This window comes from Lepisma saccharinum, chromosome 14, assembly GCF_977018435.1.
Source record: "Lepisma saccharinum chromosome 14, izLepSacc3.1, whole genome shotgun sequence".
Taxonomy (NCBI): domain Eukaryota; kingdom Metazoa; phylum Arthropoda; class Insecta; order Zygentoma; family Lepismatidae; genus Lepisma; species Lepisma saccharinum.
Window position 1 is genome coordinate 74,492,020 of NC_139242.1, and position 24,434 is coordinate 74,516,453.

General features: G+C 38.7%; 1 protein-coding gene across 1 annotated transcript in view; it reads left to right on the forward strand.

The window, feature by feature from the left end:
* Window positions 1-24,434, forward strand: part of LOC145998410 (uncharacterized) — a 458,011-nt gene that overhangs the window by 399,865 nt on the left and 33,712 nt on the right. Inside the window, exon 4 of the mRNA XM_083134817.1 lies at window positions 8,804-10,388. Coding sequence (XP_082990943.1) covers window positions 9,079-10,388 — 1,310 coding nt within the window. The 5' untranslated portion in view covers window positions 8,804-9,078. The remainder of the gene's footprint in view (window positions 1-8,803; window positions 10,389-24,434) is intronic.

A 24,434-nucleotide genomic window follows, 5' to 3' on the forward strand; every position in this document is an offset into this window, starting at 1 on the left:
TAGAAAATTAAATAGAAATAGGGAAAATATCATAAAAATAGTTATATTTCACATACATGTAAGCAGTAACATCTCCCATTTACGTATGAAAGACAATGTCAGTCATATGTCCACCCCTACTGAGTCTGCATGCATTTATACGCTCCACAATATTATTGATAACCCTCTCGCAGATGTCTGTCCCGATGCCTCCAATCACCCGTATGATTTCCGCCTTCAGTTCCAAAAGGGTTCTTGGTTTGCTGGCGTACATCTGTGATTTCACAAACCCCAATAAGAAGAAATCACAGGGTGTAAGATCCCATGACCTTGCCGACCATTCCTGGCCACCGTGCAAAGAGATCACTCGTTGCGGGAATTTTTAATGGAGTTCGTAACTACAAAAAACGAGTCAAAACAATTGAGGCTACATTAATCGGCATGACAACAGATACCAACATTGTAAAGAACAGGTCTGCCAACCTCGAAACAAAACAATAGCACTCGATTCAAATTCGGCGTCCTATACGGAACACCCTTTATTTTAGCCATGTCTAACCTCCTTGCGGTGTATCTACAACGAGTGTTTACAAAACAATCTACATCATCTGTGCGACAGGATAGTTCGCCATTGCAATCCTTGTAATCGTATTCAAGCGTGCAAAATAACACGGGGGGAGTATTTACCCTCTCACAAAACCAAGTACGTACGAAGTAAACTTCTATCCTCCATCTGATTACTGTGAATCTGACATTATTACATTTTCCCCTTCTCACTTCCCCGTTTCTCTCCCCGCCTCTTTTCCTCTACTCCCTTCTTATTTCCTTCCTTTAGGTTTTTGTTATTGTTTTTTAAAAGTATAATATATTCACAAATTTAACGCAAAAGTTCGTAGGATGGAAACATCTCCACAGTAGCAAGCCTTGTTTCCTATTTCGCACATTGGTTCTATATAAATATTGCTTCTATGTATTAAAATAAAAGTTGTGGTTGCATTTACTTCTTAACCCTCAATATGGTTTACTGGTTAAACTAATTGCTAATGAGATAATCTACAGGTAATTGACAAAATAATATGAACACCTTGGTTTGCAAAGGCCTATATACGCCGTCGTGGAAAAGGAACAACACTCAGCAGAGATTTCAACCATCTAGTGGCGATGAAAGCAAACATATCAGTCTATCAGAAGCTGGTGTGAGAGTTGCATGCGAGCAGTCAGCTATCCGTAAAATGCAGGTATGTCCGACCTTTCAGACTTCAAAAGAGGCATGATCATAGGAGGCCGCCTGGCTGGAGCATCTGTGACAAAAACAGCTACACTTGTTGGTGTAGCACGGAGCACAGTGTCAACTGTTCTGACAGCCTACAGACAACATGGAAAGACAACGTCTGCAAAGGAGAATAGTGGGCGAAAAAGAAAGTTATCCAACAGGGATCGACGTGCGTTGAAGCGAATAGTGACTCGAAAGCACAAGACAACACTGTCCCAGATAACCGCAGAGATGAACAATCACCTCCAGGACCCTGTATCAACGAAAACCATTCAAAGGGAGCTGCATTCTGTGAACATTCATGGCAGAGTTGCTACCCCCAAACCGTTAGTGACTCCACGTAATGCAGTGACAAAAAGAAGGTGGTGCCAAGAGCACAAGAATTGGGCACAGCAGCAATGGGAACATGTGATATGGTCAGACGAATCGTCTTTCACATTATTTCAGACCACAGGACGTGTTTATGTGTGGAGAACTCCTGCTGAAGCATTTGATATTGACTGCTTAGTGCCTACCGTGAAACATGGTGGGGGGTCTGTGATGGTTTGGGGGGCTATATCTTGGAATGGTGTTGGCCCACTTGTCGTCCTGTGTGGGAGAATCAACGCAGAGAAGTACTGTACCATCCTGGGTGACCACCTCCATCCCATGGTTCAGACTTTGTTTCCCGATGCATGCCCCATCTTCCAAGATGATAACGCCCCTATTCACACTGCTAGGTGCGTTGATGCATGGTTTGATGAGCACAGTGATGAGGTAGAACATCTCATCTGGTGTCCACAGTCCCCCGATCTTAACATCATTGAGCCTTTGTGGGGTATTTTGGAGGCCAAAGTGCGTAATCGGTTTCCACTTTCGGAACTTGAGACTGTTTTGTGCGAGGAGTGGCTACGTATTCCAGTTCACACTGTACAGGACCTTTATTTTTCTATCCCACGTAGGATACAAGCTGCCATTCAGGCAAGGGGGGGGGGGCAACCCCCTACTAATACAAGTTTTCTGCAATTGCATTGGTGTTCATATTATTTTTTCCATTACCTGTATATCAAAATTATTTTGCATTTGATTGACTGATTGATCTACATTATTTTACTTCGCTTCTTGTGCCACTTTTGGCAAATTTGTGAAGATGGGGATGAGTGATGATATGATGAAATTGATGAATAGACACTCACAAACATCCACGCCCAGGCCAGGATTCGAACCAGGAACCGCCACACTTCTCCCGATCTATCGGCCTCACAAGGAACTGGACGCATGGTATATTTGTATGTTTTATTTTTATTATTAATTTTCTAACATACAATCAATTTAAAATGAAAATGACAATTATGAAAAATATGAATTTATAATCTAACAGTTTGGAGATCAAATACTTTTTGTTTCTTGGAGCACACTGTTTTTCCTATCAGGAAGTACTAATATTGAAAACCATTTCTTTTCGTGGAAACTGGTAGTGAAAATTATCGTTTGTAGTAACGTAGAATATATGTATACTTATATTACAAGAATCTGCGAGGAACAGAAGAGGTTTTTAACAAATGCAGGTACAATTTTAATCACTTATTTTCACAAAGCAATCCTGACAGATTTTTCTGGCGCCTGCCAGACAGATTGGGCATGGGAAGTTTGTTCTCCTTTCAAATTTTGGATCACAAAAAGTTCATGTTTCTCTAATATCAAAGAATTCAGGAATATAATGTGGCATGATATGCCATATTAATCCAAAGTAGTCACAGGAAACACAAAAATGCGAAAGCAAGGTTTACTAGAATAAGTTCCGTAACTGGTATCATACGTCTCTGAGACGAACCAGCAACTTTGACACGATAGAACTCAAGGTCAGATAATAATACAGTCGAGAGATTTTCACTGCACGTAGACAACAATCCAACTCGAATGTTCAGGGAAGGAGAGAGAAATGCCATGTCAGGGGAGAGAGGGATGGGTGCGAGAAAAATCCGATACCTCTCCGAGACGTATTATACCAGTACGCCTCGAACAGAGGCAAAATAGAGTTTGGAAAGAAAGTTCAGGTGTCAGTTACGTATGCGATTGTTTAATTGTTGACAAGTGGAAAGTGATGAGAAAAAGGGAAGACTGCCAAAGTCTCTGACATCCAGAATCCTTAACCTGGCGGTAGAAAATATTGACGGAAAACAAGAAAAAAAGGAAAGTCGCAACCTACATGCGCTTCAGTTTCATCACTCGGGAACAAAAGCCGGAGTCATTGGTAGAGCTTCAAGAAATCGAATCAAGCACAAATGTAATATTTTCTCGCAGAACAATGTCGAACCTCGTTTCCTTCCATCAAAACTCCTTTCAGCAACAATAGACGGCTTCGAATTGTAACGAAGAATGACATTAATTTGGCCTGTTTGCGAGCGTCTGCATTGTTACCCGCAACAAAGCAACAACGTCGAAAAAGTAACAATTATAACTCTGGGGCTCGGCAGGTGTTTCACTGGGAAAACTAGAACAAGATCCGAGTTCCACGAAATAACTGACCAGCAGTGTTGCTAACTTGTCCTTAAATTTTGACTAATTGCAGATATTGGAGACTAGAATGCTGCAACGAGCGTTTTTCGCTCGAGCGGCAAATAGTTCGCACGGGCAACGCCAGATGGCATATAGAATTGATTGGTTTTCCGCTCGAGCGAGGGGAATACGCTCGAACTCTCGAACCCTATTTGTACACATCTCCGTCATTTGTCTATGGTAGTGGGCCCCCAAATATGGATCGTGAACTAAGAAAAGTGAAATTGAAAAATAAGTGTACATGGTCATCATCTCCATGTTAAAATACAGTTTTGTATATCTTACTGAGATACTTGAAAATGAAATGGATGATTATGGGCTGAAACTACCTAGACTGACATTTTATGTTTCTACGATTGTTGTCACATTGAAATGATGTTCGATTGAATGTTATGACTGCATTTTATTTTTTCGCAGAATGTTATTATCCTTTTCGGCAAGTGAACAATGATGTGCACGTACTTATTGCACTGTGATACAATATTTGTAATTGCTTGGAGGTATTTTCTTTCGCGGAAACTGAAAACTTCACCATAGAATGCTGCAGAACAAGAAATAATCACTTGTTATGTAAGGAACTTGCATTTTCTGTAACATTATGCCGTTGTTTCCATTATGTACGTGCAGATGGCGCGACGGTCGAAAGTTACGCTGTCTCGCCAGTGTTTCCAAACGTGCCTTTTTTTACGAGATTTTTTTTAACTATGCTTACCTAACCCAACCTAACCTAACCTTACCGGAAATGGTCCGTGGGGCTATCGTGAATGGTTTTTGGGGCTATCCATCAATGGTTTTTGGGGCTATCGTGAATGTTTTCTGGGGCTATCCGTCAATGGTTCGTGGGGCTATCCGTCAATGGTTTGTGATGACATAATGAACACAAAAGTAGGTATTTTTCGGTTAAGAAGGTTGAAGCACTGCATACCCACTCTAAATCGACAAAACACAAGGACAACGCGCGATGATCCATGACGAGTGCACGCCATATTGTCTGTTACAGAAGCATAACAAGGAAGACAGATAATGACTCGTAATATGAAAAGTTGACACTATTTTATGGAAAAAGACATAACTTGACCTTAAAGAGTCTTCCGCAACGCAGAATAGGTAAGTATCAATGCTAAAATTAACGAAATAAACGAGTGAGAGGTGTTCGGGCGATATTGGATAATTACCAAATGGTTTCCTTCCATGTATGGGTTTTAGGTTTACAGTGTTGCTTATTAGGCTCTGAAATACGGGACGTTGTCAATCATTTCACTACAAGTGCGGTACACTCGAGCGTGGGAGGCTCGAACGAGTTTGAGAGAGCGAAAGTGGTCCCATGCAGTATTTTATTGGAGACTATCCACTGTGCACGTCAGTGTTCTCTTTTCGGGAAAAGGGCTAAAAGCCATAGGCAGATCTAGGTAATTCTTCCTGGGAGTGACACAGAATATCCCGTAAGCATATACGAAGAAGCAATGGAAATATCAAGTGCAGATCTTTTCGTAGATATTTAAAGAAATATGTACGGTGTATGACATTCCCATTAAGACAATTACCAGCTCGATTACAGTCTGATAAACTAATCGCGACTGGGTCTTCAAAGTCTCCCAACCACCAGGTCCCGGGTTCGGGACTACTTGTGCAGAGGACTCGTTTCCATTGGTTTGCTACACAGATTCCTGGAACAGAGTATAGATGACGTTGTTCATTGTTCCCATCAAGCTGTTCTTTATGCTCTTGAGAATGGCATTGAATTTATTAATTTTGGTTTACTTTACTTCTCTTTTTTTAGTTGGCTAATCGCGAACGAGGATGAGTGATGGGCCGGAATTCGAACCCGGAACTTTTGGCGTCGTAATACGATATGCTAACTACTAATCATCACGGAGGTCGGGGAAAATGGAATTGAGCAATTAAAATGCAGGTCACATTGTGGAGGATTACAGTTCTGATTTCGAAGTTAGTGACGATTTCATATCTGAGGTGGAAATGGTGTAATTAGTGTTTAGGCTATTTTTCTGTGTTAATATTGAAAACAACTTTTCAATAGCTTTTATTAGAATGTCGGATTTTTCTATGAAAAATTGTTTCAGAAAATCATTCCTAAATGTGAGAAATGTACATTAAATGAAATACACACACTGGGGAAAGATGACGTTTTATAGATTTTAAAAAAGTTTCGTTAATTAGAACTATACTTGCAAATAATTTTTCTGTGAGTTTATCAGAAATAAAAGAAAGGAAATATTTTCAGTAAAATCTTAAAAGGTATCGGAAATAAAATTGATAAAGCGACACTGCTGAGCTAAAAGAATTCAAAGGAAAGTATTAATTTATTTCTGCCACGCTATACATCTTCCATCCAAGCAGAAGAACATAAGCATTGAAATTTTGTTCTTATCATGAAAGGAAACATTTAGAGAGTAAATGTATACATTATATTGCAAGAAAGAACTACTACTTAAGCCACAACATACCTATTCATATTACTAAATGTATGTATCCTACGACGTGCCATCTGTTGTTAGACACGTAAACCTGTCAACTGGCCATCTACTAGTAGTTTGTGGCAGGCCCGTACCCAGAATTCTTTTGACGGGGGGCAAGCTCGAAATCGTAGTTATATATATATATATATACAATTGTCATGAAATATATGTCAAGTATTAAATAATTAATTAATTTATAAACATATAGAAACAAATTAATTTTCTACATTTATAAACTAACAAAATGAATTCCCTTAACAACTTGTTCAAAATGTCAAGAAATTAGAAGATAGGTGAAATGTTTTTAGTAGCCAAATGTGAGATTTTATTTAATTATTGCTTTTCATTAATAATGATAATTAAATTTTTATACCTTTATTGTGTTATGTTTCTATAATGGTGTAAATCTATTAATAGTCTCTCGAAAGGAAATATTTCCTTATCAGAGTTGTAGCTAGAGATTTCAGAGCCCAGGACAAGAATAGACGTGTCGCACCCCCTGCACCGAATTTGAACCTCCCCCTACCTAGATGTAGCTGGCATGCTTAGACATTATGGACATTTTATGTACCTACTCTTTTCCGTTGAATACGACGAAAAAAAAATTAAAATTCAAAAAATGTGGCTAATAAAAGGACAGCCTGTTGTGCATCCCATATCATCTTCATTCAAGCAGTGTGTGTTATTGTTAAAATCTGCAAACTCGATTGCAAATTAGAGATAACTAGAGGGACAAAAAATTAGAAACTTTAAGAAGACATTAAATTCTATGAAAGACTATGAAATTAACATGTAAGTGCTATGTTTTATTCTCGACGACAGGAGGTGAGAAATGGAGGAGAAATAACAGGTCGGTCTAATTTCTGTATTCCAGGGGCAACCCCCTGGACAACCTCCTTCGCAGCTACGACTCCATTCCTTACTAGACCAATTTGATATAATTTTAAAATCTTATCTATGACTGTAGAAGTACGTTTTTACCCCATGCTGTTACCAGCCCTAAAGAGAGAGAGAGAGAGAGAGAGAGAGAGAGAGAGAGAGAGATATGTATGCAACATTCACACACGGGAAGACATCATATTGATCTTCCATCTTTGTATGTGTTTATCTTATTATTTTTAGTAAAGTATGTTTGAAGACAAAACTAATTTCTTATATTTGTTGTTATGATACAAATTCTTACGCTCGGAAAATTTTGATGGGAGGAAAATTTTAATAGAAAGTGATGGAAGATGGGAAGCCCTCCTTTCACCATGGGAATTCGTACCCTGAATGTGACCACCAACGCTATGAAATGATCCTTATAATGAAGAACGTGTCTGAATGTGGGTTAACCAAAAAGGGACATTTTCTCATCAAGACAGCAGTTCGAAAAAGGCCAGAACAGGGAGTAAAAATAGTGAACTGTCCCGGCCAAATTGGAACATTTAGTAGCTCCCCATAAAGGTTATAAAACTAAAATTACTAAATATGGTAGACTGCAGACTTCTGGAGTCTGCCTCTCTCCAGAAACATCACATTCATTTATGGATAGAAAATCAAAATTCTTGCAAAATCTTAATAATCGTCCATGTTAATTTTTAAGTTTTTTTTATAGGTTTGCATTAAAAAAATTCATGGCTCGAGGGGGGCGTGGCCCCCCTTGGCCCCCTTTGGGTACGAACCTGGTTCGTGGTCTCTTTTGCTACTAGCTTCTTCATTATTCGTTGGAATAGCAGCCAATCAGAAGCAATCGATCACGTTATTTACCAACGCGCGGTGCATTACGGGAAAAAGCGTTTGTATATTATTCGTACAGTAATATATTGGTTCAGTTGATATTCCCGCTTTGTAAACATGATGAGTAAAATAGATATTGAAACATTCCTGGCCACAAAACTCAAACGGGTATCCTCGACTGATCATCTAGGTTAGATAGAAGTTTGCTTCCACCGTTTCAGAGAATTGACATAGTTCTCATCTTCAGAGAATATTGTGAAGAGATTAAACAGAGGGTATTGTGCAGGAGTTCGGGAAAAGACCGTTAAAAGCCAACCTGAACAGAGAAGTGGGATTTCAACTTGGGCATCCGACATTTCGAATAATGGCGGTCTTGTATTGTGATGAGTTTCAGCCCGGTGTATGTGCCCTGCCCAATACAGGTTTATTTTTTCAGTACACTGCCTGAAGAAAAGAGTTATGTAGTTGACAGAAACTTGGATCTAACCTTATTGATCACTCCAGGACACCTGCTTCAACAATGGTAGCAATTTCCATCTTTACAAGGATCGAAATAAATAGAAAATACCTCTGAAATACAATCGTAATATATAGTTTGAATATGTTACTGCGGTATTAAGTAGGGTGGTATTATGTGACGTGTTGGGTAACAGTTCAGTTGGGTGGTTGGTCACTATGGCTTTTAGCTAGGGTATGTCAGAACGTGAACTTCAATAAAGCATTCGATTGTTTGCATCCAGGTAGAAATTGAATTACAAATATGATTACATGTAAACACGTTACTAATATGTACATATATGTTTTTGTCTTTTTGCAGAGGAAGTTGCCGAAATGAGCCACGGGCGTTGATTGCACTTGTCGAGCTCGGGTGGAAGTCGAACTTCGGTGCGCGTGTGACATCAAATAGTGTGAGTGATCTCGGTGTTGTAACGTTTTTTTCCTAACCTTCTCAATGTACATTGCAGTGGGGATGTTCCCGAACCACCATCCTTAGCAAGTTCTTCTTGCGGTTCGAAACACTACAAAGATGGACGAGGCCCAGCGAGAGAAGACGGCTTGATCATCCCGAGCTGAGAGTGACCCGACGCGAAAATGAGCGCCGACGCCGAGGTTTCCAACTTCGACATCACCGGCTGCTTCATAGAGAACTGCTCGCTCCTGAGCACGCTCATCGACAACGACACCTGCAGCGGGGCGGAAAACGGAAGCGCCTGCTTTGATCCCGGATGCATCCCTGATCACTCCTTCTGGATGATCTTCAGCCAGCAAGTGATGTACGTGATTGTGTGCGTGGTTGGTCTCATCGGAAACAGCCTGGTCATATATGTCGTGCTCCGGTTCTCCAAGATGCAGACGGTCACGAATATATACATAGTGAACCTTGCCATATGCGACGAGTTCTTCCTCATCGGGATACCCTTTCTGGTCAACACCATGTCGGTGAGGAGTTGGGTGTTCGGGGACGCAATGTGCAAGGCGTACATGGCGAGCACAGGGGTGAACCAGTTCACCAGCACCATCTTCCTCACCATCATGAGCGCCGACAGGTACATAGCAGTTTGTCACCCAATATCTGCCACCAAGATGCGAACCCCGTTGATATCTAAGCTGATATCATGTGCAGCGTGGACGATCAGTGCCATCATCATGATCCCCATATTCAAATACTCCTCCGTGAAGATTGGGGAAAAAGGGGCCAACTGCAATATCTTCTGGCCGGATACCTCTGGTGGGGTTCACGGTAAGGCCTTCACGATATACACCTTCGTCTTGGGATTCGCGATCCCTCTGATGCTGATGTTCATATTCTACGTGAAGGTCATATTCAAGCTGAGGACGGTCGGTCCCAAGAATAAATCGAAAGAGAAGAAGAAGTCTCACCGGAAAGTCACCAATTTGGTCCTCACGGTGATCACAGTCTACGTCATCTGCTGGTTGCCGTACTGGACAACCCAGCTGTCACTGATAGTCTCCGAAGGGTCCGAGTGCCACTCCACCATGGTGGTGATCATCTTCCTCCTCGCCAGCTTCCTCAGCTACTCCAACTCGGCCATGAACCCTATCCTCTACGCCTTCCTCAGCGACAACTTCAAGAAGAGCTTCGTGAAGGCGTGCACCTGCGTCTCCGGGAACGAAGTGAACGAGGCGCTGCACGCGGAGAACAGCGTGTACCAGAAGAAGAGGAGAGGCTGCACGGAGAAGCTGAGGAGCAACAGGGAGGGTTCCGAGAGGGGTGCCCTGCTGAGGGACGGCGTGGAGGCTTCCACGGGTATCACAATGACCTCCAGATCGAACTTCACCCTGGCAACCAGCCTCGACAGGGAATCCGTTAAGAACGGGGCGCAGGGGGATCAAACTCATGACACGGAAGACTCCGAGCAAAAGATTGCCGTGTGCTCGCTGTAACTCTCGTGGAATTCCCACTTGGAAAGTCCACGAACATGTCAATTATTTATTGCACACTTTCAAAACAAGTTCCTCCCGTAAAAAGACGACAAACTCTGACCAGCAAACTTTGCACTCTCCAGTGACTGAGGAGCACATCTGTCATAAATACTCACTGAATGCCTTTTCCCCCGGACCACACGTACTAGTGACTGCACAATATAAACTTTTCGCCAGCCAAGATCACCAGATGGAGGATACAAGCGAAGTACCGTTGTGTTGGCAGGTAAATTCACGCATATAAATGCTTCATCTCCTTAGGAAATTCAGGTGTAACACATTTCCATAAATTTACAAGGTAACTGAAAATTATTTAAATACATATCACATGCGTACGAGATATCATGGAAGCCAACAGTTTAATACCAAACTATCTTCTGAACGTCAAATAGAGCCTCAATACTACATTTCTATTTGTTAATCCACAATCTTATTGTATTTTAGTACATCGACAGATTTTCCCCATGCTTTCTTCTTTGGCATCAGATTCAGCCGGCAGCAAAGTTAATAATAGGTAACTTGTCCATTACAGTGTTCATTTGCTTTTTATTGTGCTATACAAGCTTTAGGAAGCATCGTAGCAGGGAACAATCCCTGATCCAGCAGTACAATTGTTTCACTTTGGAAGGCACACGATATGGGAGTATAACAGAAAATATGATTGAAATAACAGTGGACAATTTGCCTATCATTGCATTTACCGACGGCTCTGCTTGTATTTGAAGCCACAACAGAAGACAACTTAAGCCTTACATTCGGGCACACACAGGAGATGTACTAAGTAGAAATTTATCCGAGATGTGGAGGATCAAGATCTGGTTGAACTTTCATACAGTACTCGTTTAAGTTTCTACTAGATCATTAGGTTTATAATTCCATGATCTACTAGTGTCTACTAGTAATCATCAACAAATAATAGTGATGATCGGACAAGTTGTTATTTAGAAATCTCGTTCTTTTAGTCTACTGAAAATGTCGGTTCCTGACTGTCACATCAAGATTGAAATTGCTCTTTTAAACTACACACAATGTGTTCCCAAATTATATCACCAAATAGGTTCTCTAACTAAGAAATAGACACTTTCTATGTGAAAACAAATCATTTTCTCCACTCACTGCTAACCCATCTACATTGTGATGATGAAATGAACAACAAAACCCAACATTTTTTTTTACAAGAATTGCCAACAATCTTATAATACGTAACGGTCTTAGAAACTCATTTTCTACAGTATCTTCCATGAATATTACTATTCATAATTATGATGCATATTTAGATAGAGGTTGAATAATAGGAATATGAAAATATTTGTTTTCCTTTCGTGCTTTTCTTTAATATAACAAATATTTTTCATTAAAAATGCAACATATGTATGGTATAATTATTCTCAGTTAAATAATTTATGAACTTTCCAGATGTTCCTGCAGACAGTAACGAAGGTTACTTGGAGTATCGAACAAGAAGGATTATACAATTTTGTCTGACCTCCATGCATTAATTCCTTTTCCGATGATAAATGGTGGCATATACACTATTTGTCCAGAAACTAAATGCTCGTTTGATATTGGCGTTGCGAGCAAAAGCTCAAATATGAAAAAATTAAGATCAAATTCTGTTACAATAACATATGCATCACTTAAAATCCTCTCGTAAAAGTGGCAAAAAAGCGAGGTAAAAGAAGCAAAAGATTTTGCAACATTGACACGTATAATATAAATTCCACCAATAATTCAATGATCAATGTTTTTACATCTCGAGGTGCGTTGTAACCCTTGTAACGAAGTAAAGATATAATTGTATAGTATTCCTTTCTACATCACTCGATACATGATAGCCATAATGACTTGGAGTGTATTCACAATACTTGTTCATAGATTTTTTTGGGATACTAGTTGTTCCTTACTTAGATCTATATGTTTTTACAAATTTATAAGAGGTTTGGTGTCCAGTAATTTCAAAGGAAATTGCATCTTGTCCAAAAGACATAATGTTTATGTTGTAATCCTTAATAATTCATCAAAGAGTTACTTCAGTACGTATTATAATGTAACAAAGTTAAAATGTACAAAGTTTATATATACGTATATCGATTGAGTGATTTAATTTTACTTCGCTTTTCTGCCACTTTTGGCTAATCGCGAATAGGGAAAGTGATAAAATAAAAAATTAAATTGATGAAACAGCCCTACGGAGGACTATACTGGCTGAGAGTCCAGACGCCAGAGCCTCGTTAGTCTGCAAAATGCAGTCCGAGGTGTACAAATGGAAGAGAGGTTCATAGTTTGGTGTCTTCAGAAAAGGTTACCCTTTACACTTCGGTAAAAATATGCGCAACACAGACGTGACAATTGAAATTCTTGGCGAGACACCCTGCATATTTTTGATGATTCTTGTGATTTCGATATGCTGAAACCTAAAATGGCCTCCACCACGTCAGGATTTCAGGCAAATTAATAAATAAAATTAAGAAGCATAAGGGAATCAACGCCTTATTGCCCCGAGGGTTGTAACGTGTAGGTAAGGAGGAATGTGGTGAACGAGTTAGCATGTATCTTGTAAGATAAGATGTTGTTGGTATTAGCTAGGTGGCCTAAGGTAAACCCGGGAAGAAGTAGTCCTAAATATAGCCGTTTCAGGTTTGAAACCCAGGACCTCTCGGGTTCTACGCAAGCTCTCTACGAAATCGGCAACTTGTGTCACCTATTATTGATTTCGATATGGCGAATCTTGGAGAAACAACGAAAGAAAGCAATGAAGTGACATTTTCTAAAAAGACGTAATCTATCTATCTTCTATATACAGTAGAGCGTCGATTATCCGAAGTAATTGGGGGACATGGGTGTTCGGAAAACTGGTTTGTTCGGATAATCGAACTGTACATGTTTATTTGCCAAAAAGAAGTACTGTACAGTAAATTTATTCATAAAAACAGGCATCTCTTTAAGTATTACAAAGTAACGTACAAAGGCAACTTTAGTAGGAATATATAGTATGTGGTACAGTTTATTAAACAAAAATATGTACATATTACATACGCATTTTGCATGAACAATACATACATCGACAGAAGTGTGCTGATTGTTGAAACACAGCGACTGGCGGCTTGGCCGGTCAGCAGCGCCTTATGAAGGCCCCATTAGAAGCAATGTTCCGCCAGCGGTGGCTCAGTGCGGCGACTACTGTGGGAAACTTGGTTTGGGAGTGAGGGGGATGATGGACGGTAGGGTGGGAGAGTAACAGGTGCGAGCGAGTACACAGTTCGGTTAAGCGGTCGTTCGGTTGACCGACGTTCGGATAATCGACGCTCTACTGTATATAAAAATGGATGTATGTATGTGGGTGTGTATATTTGTTTGTTCCGGCAAAACTCTCGAACGCCTGGATCAATTTCAACCAAACTTGGTACACGTATCACTTGTACTCTGGAAAGAATATTTTTGGGGTAAGACACACCTGGCAATCCTGGGGGTGGGGTTGAAAGGGGTGACATGTAAAAATAATCGAGAACCACCCATTTTAAATTCCGCACAGACATCCATGACTCTATGCAATCCCGCACAACGATAGTGTTTCTCGGGTTGTCAAACATTCAGGCTGTATTGCGAATGGAATCCATAGTTTTCGTGACACTTCCAATGCGGTTAAACTTCAAGTTTATCACATATCGGCATGAGGGTGAAAGGGATTGAAAAATAAAATGCCACAAATGACCTAGATTAGTGTCGAATCCATAGTTTTCGGAGTCGCTAAACTAATTGGTGACATTCACGATCACATTTAAAATTAGTTTCATTTTACACTATAGTTAGAATTCATTACTTTCCTGGCTAATAGAAGATTGGGATAAATAAATACCCGGGCAACGCCGGGTAATCAGATAGTATATAATATCAAAGAATTAAGTAAAACTTTCCACTGTAAGTATAAGGAAATCTTCCGTACTTAAAAAGCTTGCGACTTAACAAACGTTACTCTCATCGATAAGTCAAATAAAACTGATATTGAAATAAAATTAAAGCAAATGACGAGATGACAATGATGTAAATTTACTTAAAATATACCTATTAATGATTGTTATAGAATCGTTTCTTCTTTTCATACAAAATTCTCCTGGTGCATTTCCGCGTGTAGATAGGCATTGGAATATCTCTTAGGAGTATCCAAGAAAAATACCCCATCATTTTTACATTCTTGCTTTCAATATCCTGGTAGAACCTTCCCCGTTGTTCCTCACTGTTTCCTACATGAAAATTAAAAAATATACTTTTAAGGTAATGGAACAACCGAGGGTTTTAACAGCCTTCAACATTTTTTGCCAATTTTCTTGTAGTTGGGAATCTTTCGATGACCTAAAAACTTTTCCATTACTTCCGTGAGGATATTTCAAATTCGATCATTTTTTGAGTGAAACACGGCTCGAGAACGAGTTTCTTTTTTATTCGGGAATTTACGTAACTTTTGTTTAAATTGGTTTGTGAAACTGATCACTCGTGAATCTGTCGAAGTTATCCATTTCCTTGTTCTCAAGCAGTCAATAGTTGAAATCTGGCCTGGCCTTAAAACCAACTCTGATTTGGGATGTTAATATCCCAACGGAACACACTAATTATATACTTCACTTCCAGAACTGTAAGTTACAAGTTTTCCTTACAGATATATCACTTTATACCACTAGGTAATTATAATACTGATTTTTGGGGAAAACCTCACATGATTGATATCACTTTTGTCGAATTCGGCATATTAAAACTTATAAGAATGGAGACAAACATTCCAGGCATCATTCTGTGTAACTAACAATCTGACACAACTTGACCTAAAACATATAAGTTATATTAAGCATTATGGAGTTGCGGGGGCTCATAACGTTGTCATTCCCGGCCCTCTACATATAAACATCCGGTCCTGAATCATTTGTACACGTGCGTGGTTTCGATAAACTAATATATTTACTATTTGTAAAGTTATACAAAAAGAGAATCCAAAATGACGTCAACGAGTCATTAAAATTCGGAAAATATTATCGTGCAATAATGAGGTGCCCACAGAGCACTCGTTCATATTTTGCTTGCCAATCAGAATGTTCCATTTATTTCTTTACTTTTCTCTAGAAACTACAATTCACTGTTTGATCCTACTAACATGAGATAAATGTTACTACATCCGAAGATGAGAAAAGGAAGAAAAACTACCATATATCAATCTTATAGTAGAATAGGCAAGACAAGAAACTCCTCGCGACCTCACGCCCAAGCCATACGTAGGGGAGGGACGCTCGGAAGCAGGGTTGGCAGTGCATACGGGCCAAACTGTCTACGCAGAACGAGAAGAAAAGTAAGCAAGAAATTGAAGTTCGTCAAAAAAATAGGTGTTTACAGTAAAAAAAAATACACAAGAAGTGAGATGTTAAGATAGTGAATTAAGATAGAGCATACCTGCACTATAAAGTTTAGTCGCTATCGGTTATGTCTTCTATACCACTCATGTCATCCTCGTTGATGGGACGATCTTCCAAGGAGCTATCATCTTCCAAGGGACTATCAACGTCAGAATTACTGTCGTCGGCAATATTGATAATGAGTCTCTCTGTTGCACTATCGATTAACGGTTCTGCCTTGAGATATTCATCCTCAATTTTTTTAACGTGATTTGACACTTTTTTCCACGCTGAAAGTGGTAACGTAGCTACAAATTCTGTTCACAAATTAGTAGCTGATTCCACAGTAAACTTCACGTTCTTTTTCGAAATGTATTGTTTCATGTCTGCCCATATCAGTTCTATCGGGTTAAGATCTGGGTGGTATGGCGGTAAACGTACAACAGAATGACCGTATTCTGCTAAGATGGAATCAATTTTGAACATCTTCAAACGGGGTTTGTTAAGTTTCACCAACGAATACAATTCTGGTTTGAACATGTGTGCGTCAAAGGGGATGTTGTTTTGAACTAGCCTCTGAATCATAGTATCTTTTCGGGAGGAGGAAGAAGGCGCAGGATTTATTTGTACTTTATGGTATGAGGCGTTGTCAACAACAACCACACTGTTTGGTGTCAAATTTGGGATCAACTTCTCTCGTAGCCACTTCTCAAAATTTTGGGCATTCATATCATGGTGGTAATCGCCAGAAGACTTTCCAGATTTGAACGTTAACAGTGCACCTGGAACAAAGCCCTCTTCGCCGCCAGCATGTACAACAATTACACGTTGCCCTTTAGACACCGGTGCTTTGACGCCAGCCGCGGTTCCATCCACCCAAGCTTCTTTCTTTGTTGTCGAGCTGTGAAAATAAGTCTCATCAACGTAAACAGTGGGTCGCCCTTGTCGACGAAAGATTTTTATGGCTTTGAGATACGATGAACGTAAACTTATTATTTCGTCCTTTTCTATAAGCAGTTGTCTATTATTTTCTGCTTTTTTCCACTTAAACCCTAGGTCACGTATTATCTTGCGCACACACCAGACCCTGCCTTGGAACCCTATTCTTTGTTTCAAAACCCTTCGGATACCTTCTAACGTTGGCCTTTTCCCATCCGTAATGTGAAATTCGTGCACAATACGCCTAACAACATACTTATCGAACTCGTCTATATCACTATTGAATTTTCGGCGAGGTCGTGTTTTATGGGGCGTACGAAAGTGCTTCTTCAACGTAGTGCATGCTTTACTTTCTATTACAATTCTTCTCACACTGCTGAAAGAAACACCACATGCGCGAGCCACCCTCCTTTGCAACTGTTTTTCGGACATACGAACTCCCACCTCGCCTTTCATAAATGTATATATTTTATATACAATTTCTCGCCCTTGGCTGTGGATTACTTGCCGTCCCCCGAGTTTACTTGATTTCTCTGAACTGCAAGCTTCCATGCTAGCAAGTACACTGCACACAAAATCACACACAAAACAAACACACACTTTAAATTAAGACAAGGAAGTCGATCACTTTGTTTCTTCGTGCTCACACAGTATTTATGACGTTCTGCAACCCTGCCTGTGTGCACGATAAGGGGAAGTTCGCGCATGCGCTAGCCGCGTTTCCGACCCAGCTCACGGGTGGGAGAGTTTCTTGTCTCACCTCTTCTACTGTACACGAGAATCGAACACAGATAACAGAACGAGTTCCTTACCACTGCACCAGCTCCTTACACGACAAAGTTGTGCTGAAACTGTATCTTCAAGAGAAAGTTAACAAACGTCTTCACTTTACAACGCTACCTACTGTCTGCTCTCACAGAACTTGTTAAGTGGTGTCGTCAGTGGAATTTAGAACTAAACCCTCAGAAATGCTCTTTCCTTACTTATTCCCTAAAAAAGAACAAAGTGGTGTCTACTTATACTATTGAAAACAAACCAATCCAAAACGTTTCCACCCAAAAGGACCTAGGTATTATCATGGATGAAAAACTCACTTTTAATTATCATATTATTGCTACCACTAAAAAAGCCATGCGCCTTCTCGGTCTTCTATACAGATTTAGCGAAATTCAAAACCCATCATCTCTTGCTTTATTCTTTAAATCTTTCATCTCGCCCATCCTTGAATACTGTTCTCCAATTTGGGCAATGGCCTCAAAAACCAATCTCACCAGAATAGATTCTGTTCTCAGTTTCTTTCTTGCAATTGTTCGCCATAGAATACCTTCCTTTCGACATGTATCCAAATCAGACACCATGGCTGCTCTGAATATTCACACTCCATCCTTTCGTCGTGATCTAGCTGACATGAAATTTTTATACAAAATAATAAATGGCAAAATCAGAACAGATCTCCTAATCAGTGAATTCTCACTTAGGGTACCCCAAAAGCTAACGCGCAACCTGCAACTCTTCCACAACCCAACCACTAGGCTATCCCTTCTACAACGCTCCTTGTTTTACAGGCTCCCAGAAATCTACAACAAACTTCCCCTGAATGTAGATATATTCCTTCCAGAATGTAACTTTTGTATATTACTGACGAAGAACATGTAAATCTATCCCATCTTGTTATTGTTTTTTATCTTTTGTTATTATTTGTTTCTACTTATGTTGTTTCAGTGTAAAATGGCCAAATAAGACTGTATCTGAAACTCTGAGTAAATAAATAAATAAATAAATTCTTCATTTTCCAAGCGGTAGAGGTTAGCAACTCAGAACTAGCTTTCTGAGGAAACTATTCTCTTCTAGTTACTCCAATGTGGTATGTCTCGTGTATTTTGTACGCGAGGTGTTGATGTTACATGTTGAGCGTTAGTTCTAGATTGTCCATAACCAGCGCGCATTTACTTTCTGGACATATACAGGGATGACCATAAGTATCTAACGGTTTTAAAATAGCAGAAGTGAGACACGCCCCTTTCACTAGAGCAAATTATGTAAATGGAATAAATTCTACAGCCGCGGTGGCTCAGTCGGTAACGCGTCTGACTACCATGCTCAAGGTCCCGGGTTCGATCCCCGGCCGGTTCAAATCCGGGAACTTTTCTAACGGTGGAAGCGGCCCCGGCGCCTACCCAGCGTCGAATAACATGGGTACCTGGGGGAAACCCTGGGGGGTAAAGGCGGTCAGGGGCGTGATGCTGATCACATCACCCCCACTCACGACCGGATCAAGAAAGTGTGGGGCGTTACCCCCACACCCCCTATACGCCTTCATGGCGTGGTGCTATGCACAGGGGAACACTTTACCTTTTTACCTTGTTGAAAATTAATTTAAGAAACAGCATCAATTAATCTGTACATGTCTGGTCGTCTTAGTATAAGTATAAAGACTAACGTTACCTTAACAACGTACTTTATTGTACAACACGAAGTATAACATGAACTCAAGAAGTTACAAGCAGCAATCTTGGTTACACTGTCGGCCATGTTGCCGTTAACAGTGGTGCCAGTTCCTTCTGTCTGAAGGCATTGTTCAGTGCACTTATATTACAGTACACTTGTTACAGATTAATCCACGCAACACAAACACACACACGATCTAATACTAACCAAAAATAATGAAAAACTAAATATGCTGACCAAGGCAGTAATTTATTTTATTAAAAACATAAACTAACGTAACGTTTCAACCTTCTAGCAAGGTCCTCTTCAGACTCTGTATCAAGTACAAAAGTAACCAGATACAACAAGAAGGGTAATATATATACACAAACATTACTCCCTCCAGACTATTTAGAAAGTTGTTTGGAACTTTCTAGCAGATGACTTTCACTTTCCAACTTTACTTTTACCTAAAAGGCTAAACACAATTACTTCCATATAGAATGTGGTTGCACTTTTTAATCTCACGCTCTTTTCCCTTCATTTTTCTTCCTTCTCCTCTCCTCTTTTTCTCTTGTCCTTTCCAACATCTTCTTCCATTCTTTGTTTAACTTCAGTCCCCCATTCCAGTTCATTGTGTCTTCTTCGCCTTTCTTCTCTATTTCCTTGGCTTCCTTCCATTTTCTCACTAGTATTCTCTTCTCCCTTCCTATCTGCTTAGCCTCATCCCACTCTATGTCATGTCCTGTTTCTCTCGTGTGTTTAAATATTGCATTTCTCTCTCTCTTAAGTCGTACATCATCCCTATGTTGTTTCAACCTGTCTTTCAGCCTTTTTTTTCGTTTCTCCTATGTACACACTCTGACATTCTTTACATTTTACTTCGTAGATAATCCCTTCTTCTTCCTCTTCTCTGTTTTCCTTTTTCTTGTTAGCATTCCTCGCTATTCCTAAGATGCTTCTCCCTCCCTTCCTGTAAGTTTTAATTCCTGCTTTCCTAAGCACTTTGCATATCTTTTCTGTGGTCTTCCCCATACTCCTTATTCCAAACCTTCTCTCATCTTTTTCTTTCTCTTCCAATTCTCCCCTGCCCGTTTTCTTACTTCTTCTGTTTATGTCCAGTCTATCCTGCTTCTCATAGCCATTCTTTTCCAGCTGTTTCCATAGGCTATTTATATATATAGGAGTATGGGGAAGACCACAGAAAAGATATGCAAAGTGCTTAGGAAAGCAGGAATTAAAACTTACAGGAAGGGAGGGAGAAGCATCTTAGGAATAGCGAGGAATGCTAACAAGAAAAAGGAAAACAGAGAAGAGGAAGAAGAAGGGATTATCTACGAAGTAAAATGTAAAGAATGTCAGAGTGTGTACATAGGAGAAACGAAAAAAAGGCTGAAAGACAGGTTGAAACAACATAGGGATGATGTACGACTTAAGAGAGAGAGAAATGCAATATTTAAACAGACGAGAGAAACAGGACATGACATAGAGTGGGATGAGGCTAAGCAGATAGGAAGGGAGAAGAGAATGCTAGTGAGAAAATGGAAGGAAGCCAAGGAAATAGAGAAGAAAGGCGAAGAAGAAACAATGAACTGGAATGGGGGACTGAAGTTAAACAAAGAATGGAAGAAGATGTTGGAAAGGACAAGAGAAAAAGAGGAGAGGAGAAGGAAGAAAAATGAAGGGAAAAGAGCGTGAGATTAAAAAGTGCAACCACATTCTATATGGAAGTAATTGTGTTTAGCCTTTTAGGTAAAAGTAAAGTTGGAAAGTGAAAGTCATCTGCTAGAAAGTTCCAAACAACTTTCTAAATAGTCTGGAGGGAGTAATGTTTGTGTATATATATTACCCTTCTTGTTGTATCTGGTTACTTTTGTACTTGATACAGAGTCTGAAGAAGACCTTGCTAGAAGGTTGAAACGTTACGTTAGTTTATGTTTTTAATAAACTAAATTACTGCCTTGGTCAGCATATTTAGTTTTTCATAATCATGGAAACAAGGCTTAATGGAGTTATAACCAAAAATAATGTCTTTCAAATGGTTACCTTGTGATGCTACATAGTGTATAAGTCGTTACACGCTTCAAGACATTCTTCCCAATACTAGGGCCTCCCAGATGGCATGGTGGTAGCGTCGTCGCCTTGTAATCAAGAAGTCCCGGGTTCTATTGGAGGCACATAGTCGTTCGGATCCTACTTTAAACTGTAGGTCTAGTCCCGATTAGCCTATCTGTGCAAAAAGTGGACTTAAAGTAACATATCCTGCTCCTTTTCAATACTCTCAATTGCTCGCTCGATAAAACTCCATTTTCTGTGAAAACGAGTCGCTCGAAATGACAAGTAATTTTGCAAAATGTAATTAATCATGAATCAAAGATGTGAAAGTATCCTGGGTGATCTAATAATAGTCAATCGCTGTGAAAAAGTAAAGTGTATTTTTCCTATAATAATCGTAACTTACAAGTAGCGAATAATACACATACTGACATCTAGGAGAGGAACTGCGAGTTATGTAATAAGAGTGCGCAGAAACTGTAGATTTCAGCTTGAAACTGAATCTTATAAGTGCTATGCACTTCGAATTATCCAATCCTTGCAAATTTCATAATCTACCAGAAATTACAAAATATCTATTTCGTTTTTGTTCCGCGAGAATTATGAACTTCACAATAATGTCGCCGATACCTAAGAAGTCTATACAGACCTGTGCGGTGTAGAGGAAAGAGCTATTACATCGAGTACGAATTTAATGAATACATTTCTATAGCTATCAGTTTAATATATTGTAAACCATCACGCATATTCGTTTACAGAATATATAGTAGTCAGGCCTCCGTGGCGTAACGGTTAGCGTAACGCAATTCGAAGCTTGAGGTCGTAGGTTGGAACACTGGATAAGGCATGGAATATTCTTGCGTTTGTCCTTACATATTTTCATTACTCATCCTCGTCGTTACGATTAACCAAAGAGGTGGAAAAGGCGACTTGAATAATCGAAATACAAACGGTGCATAACACTCAAATAAGATAAATTACTAAATTATATGAATAATATGTGTATATATTGTCTAAATAATTGTTATATATTTGATTCCTAATATGTTTTGTTTACAACATAAATGATACTTTGTTAGAAAAAAATTCAAGATATTTATTTAAAAGTTTTAACATTTGTTACGAAACATTTAGATCGGTTGAAATAAATCCGAGACAAAGCCGATTTTTTAATACTTTTAACACAGTTTATTATATTTATTTTCATGTTTCTTTTATGAACAGTGCTACTCTGCATAAAGACTACGATATGTAAATCATACCAAGATAATATATTTCTGTTTGAGAATTTTGGTTTACTTTACCTACTATATTGATAGTTTGCAATAATTTTAATCATAATTTAAGTTCAGTACTTTTAACACATTTTAAACATAAGTCGTGAAATAATCAAATTCACAATGAAAGAAAGTTTGGCATTTAATACGCAAAAGCTATACCTGACGAATGTTTCTGCCTTTGATTTAAAACGTACGATGCAACAATAGTCTTCGCCTGAAGTTCTTAAAGAGATGCAGCATTAATTTAGCAAATATGATAATTTTATATGCATTTGTGTGGATATGTCATAGGAATTTAAATATTACGTAACTATGTTCACAATAAAATATAAATGGTTCCATATAGTTTATAAGATCTTTCTTTTTACTTACTTAATTTTTATTTATATGTTTATTCTTTAGTTGCAAGGCGATATTAATCCCATATATGGAGCGAATTTTAAGAGGTAAGATATTCCAAAATAAAAATATATTTGTTTAGTTATTAAGTTTCTTTTCTTTCATTTCAAGCATAAAAGAGAATTGACAAATAATTCTACAAATGTAAAGATTAAGTGATAAATATATAATAAACTAAATCATATCATGCAAATCAATTCTTTTTCGAAAGTAAATTGTTCCAAATTTAAACTTTATTGGTCAATAATGAGATCTGCTCTTAATAAGACAGCCTACTAGAAACAAACAATGTTACTGAGAATAATTTCAATAAATTGTGTAGTATCTGAATATTACCATGTAGTACATGTTAATACCATGCAAGAGGACAGTTTGATTAAAAATATATATAAATGGAAAGCTATAGCAAGAAGATATTTGGAAAGAGGGGACATTATATTAGAAAGGACTTTAAATGTATGAAACTTTTTTGAAAAAAATTTTAGTATATATTGAGGATATATGAAAATGGAAATCATTGTTGAGAAGGAAAAACATTTTATAGAGTTGTAGCGTCTAATGAAGAAGTTATACTAAACATCGGTTTACTTTTAACAAAACTTTAATTTCAACAACTTTTAGGAGAAATTCATTAGCCTAAATGAAAAAAAAACTTGCTAGGATATTCCCTTACAAAGTAAAAGAATATTCTGCAGGTAATTTCTTCTGTACACAATGCGGGCTTATGTTCGATGCATATTTTACTATATATATTGATTAAACTAAGAATTAAAAATTGTTTGTATAAGATAAAAAGAATACACTATGATATGAAAACATATCAGGTAAACGATTTTTTTTACCGCTATAATCCAGTGGACATGTCCAACTAACGATCTCAGATTTTAAGTAAATGCCCAAAACACCAAGTTTCACCTGATCTTCATGGAAATAGTATTGAATAGTCAATCATTAGTCAATTCAATATACCCGGTAAAGTCACAAAGTGGTTCACATGCCACTTTAAACTGTAGGTCCAGTCCTGATTAGCCTATCTGTGCATAAGATGGACTTTGAACAAAAACTAGAACAAAAACCTAAATGCAATTTAATAAAAACACCATGCAGGTGAAACAAGAGAAGGAAATGCTTATTTTGATGAAATTTTGAGGAAATGATGAATAAAGAAACTGGGAGTACTGAAAAACGGATAGAAGGAGAAGAGAGGAGAACATGATTACAGGAACAACCGGGTATGAAATAAAGGTAAGTGAAGGGAATTCCTGGAAGGCCAAAGGGTGAAAGAATGAGAAGATTTTGAGGGAAGAATCAGTAAGTGAATATAATTTAAAAAGTGGAAACCCGTAGGAGAAAGATTGAACAGGACAAGTAGCACAGACAACAAAATGGTACTGGAGAGATTTGTGAAAAAGAGGATATAAAAATAATAGTCTGTTGGGATCATCTATGGAGAAAACGTGGTAAAAGAATTGAGACGAGGGCGTTAGGAAATTAGGAATACGTGAAATTGAGGCACCCAAGCTTT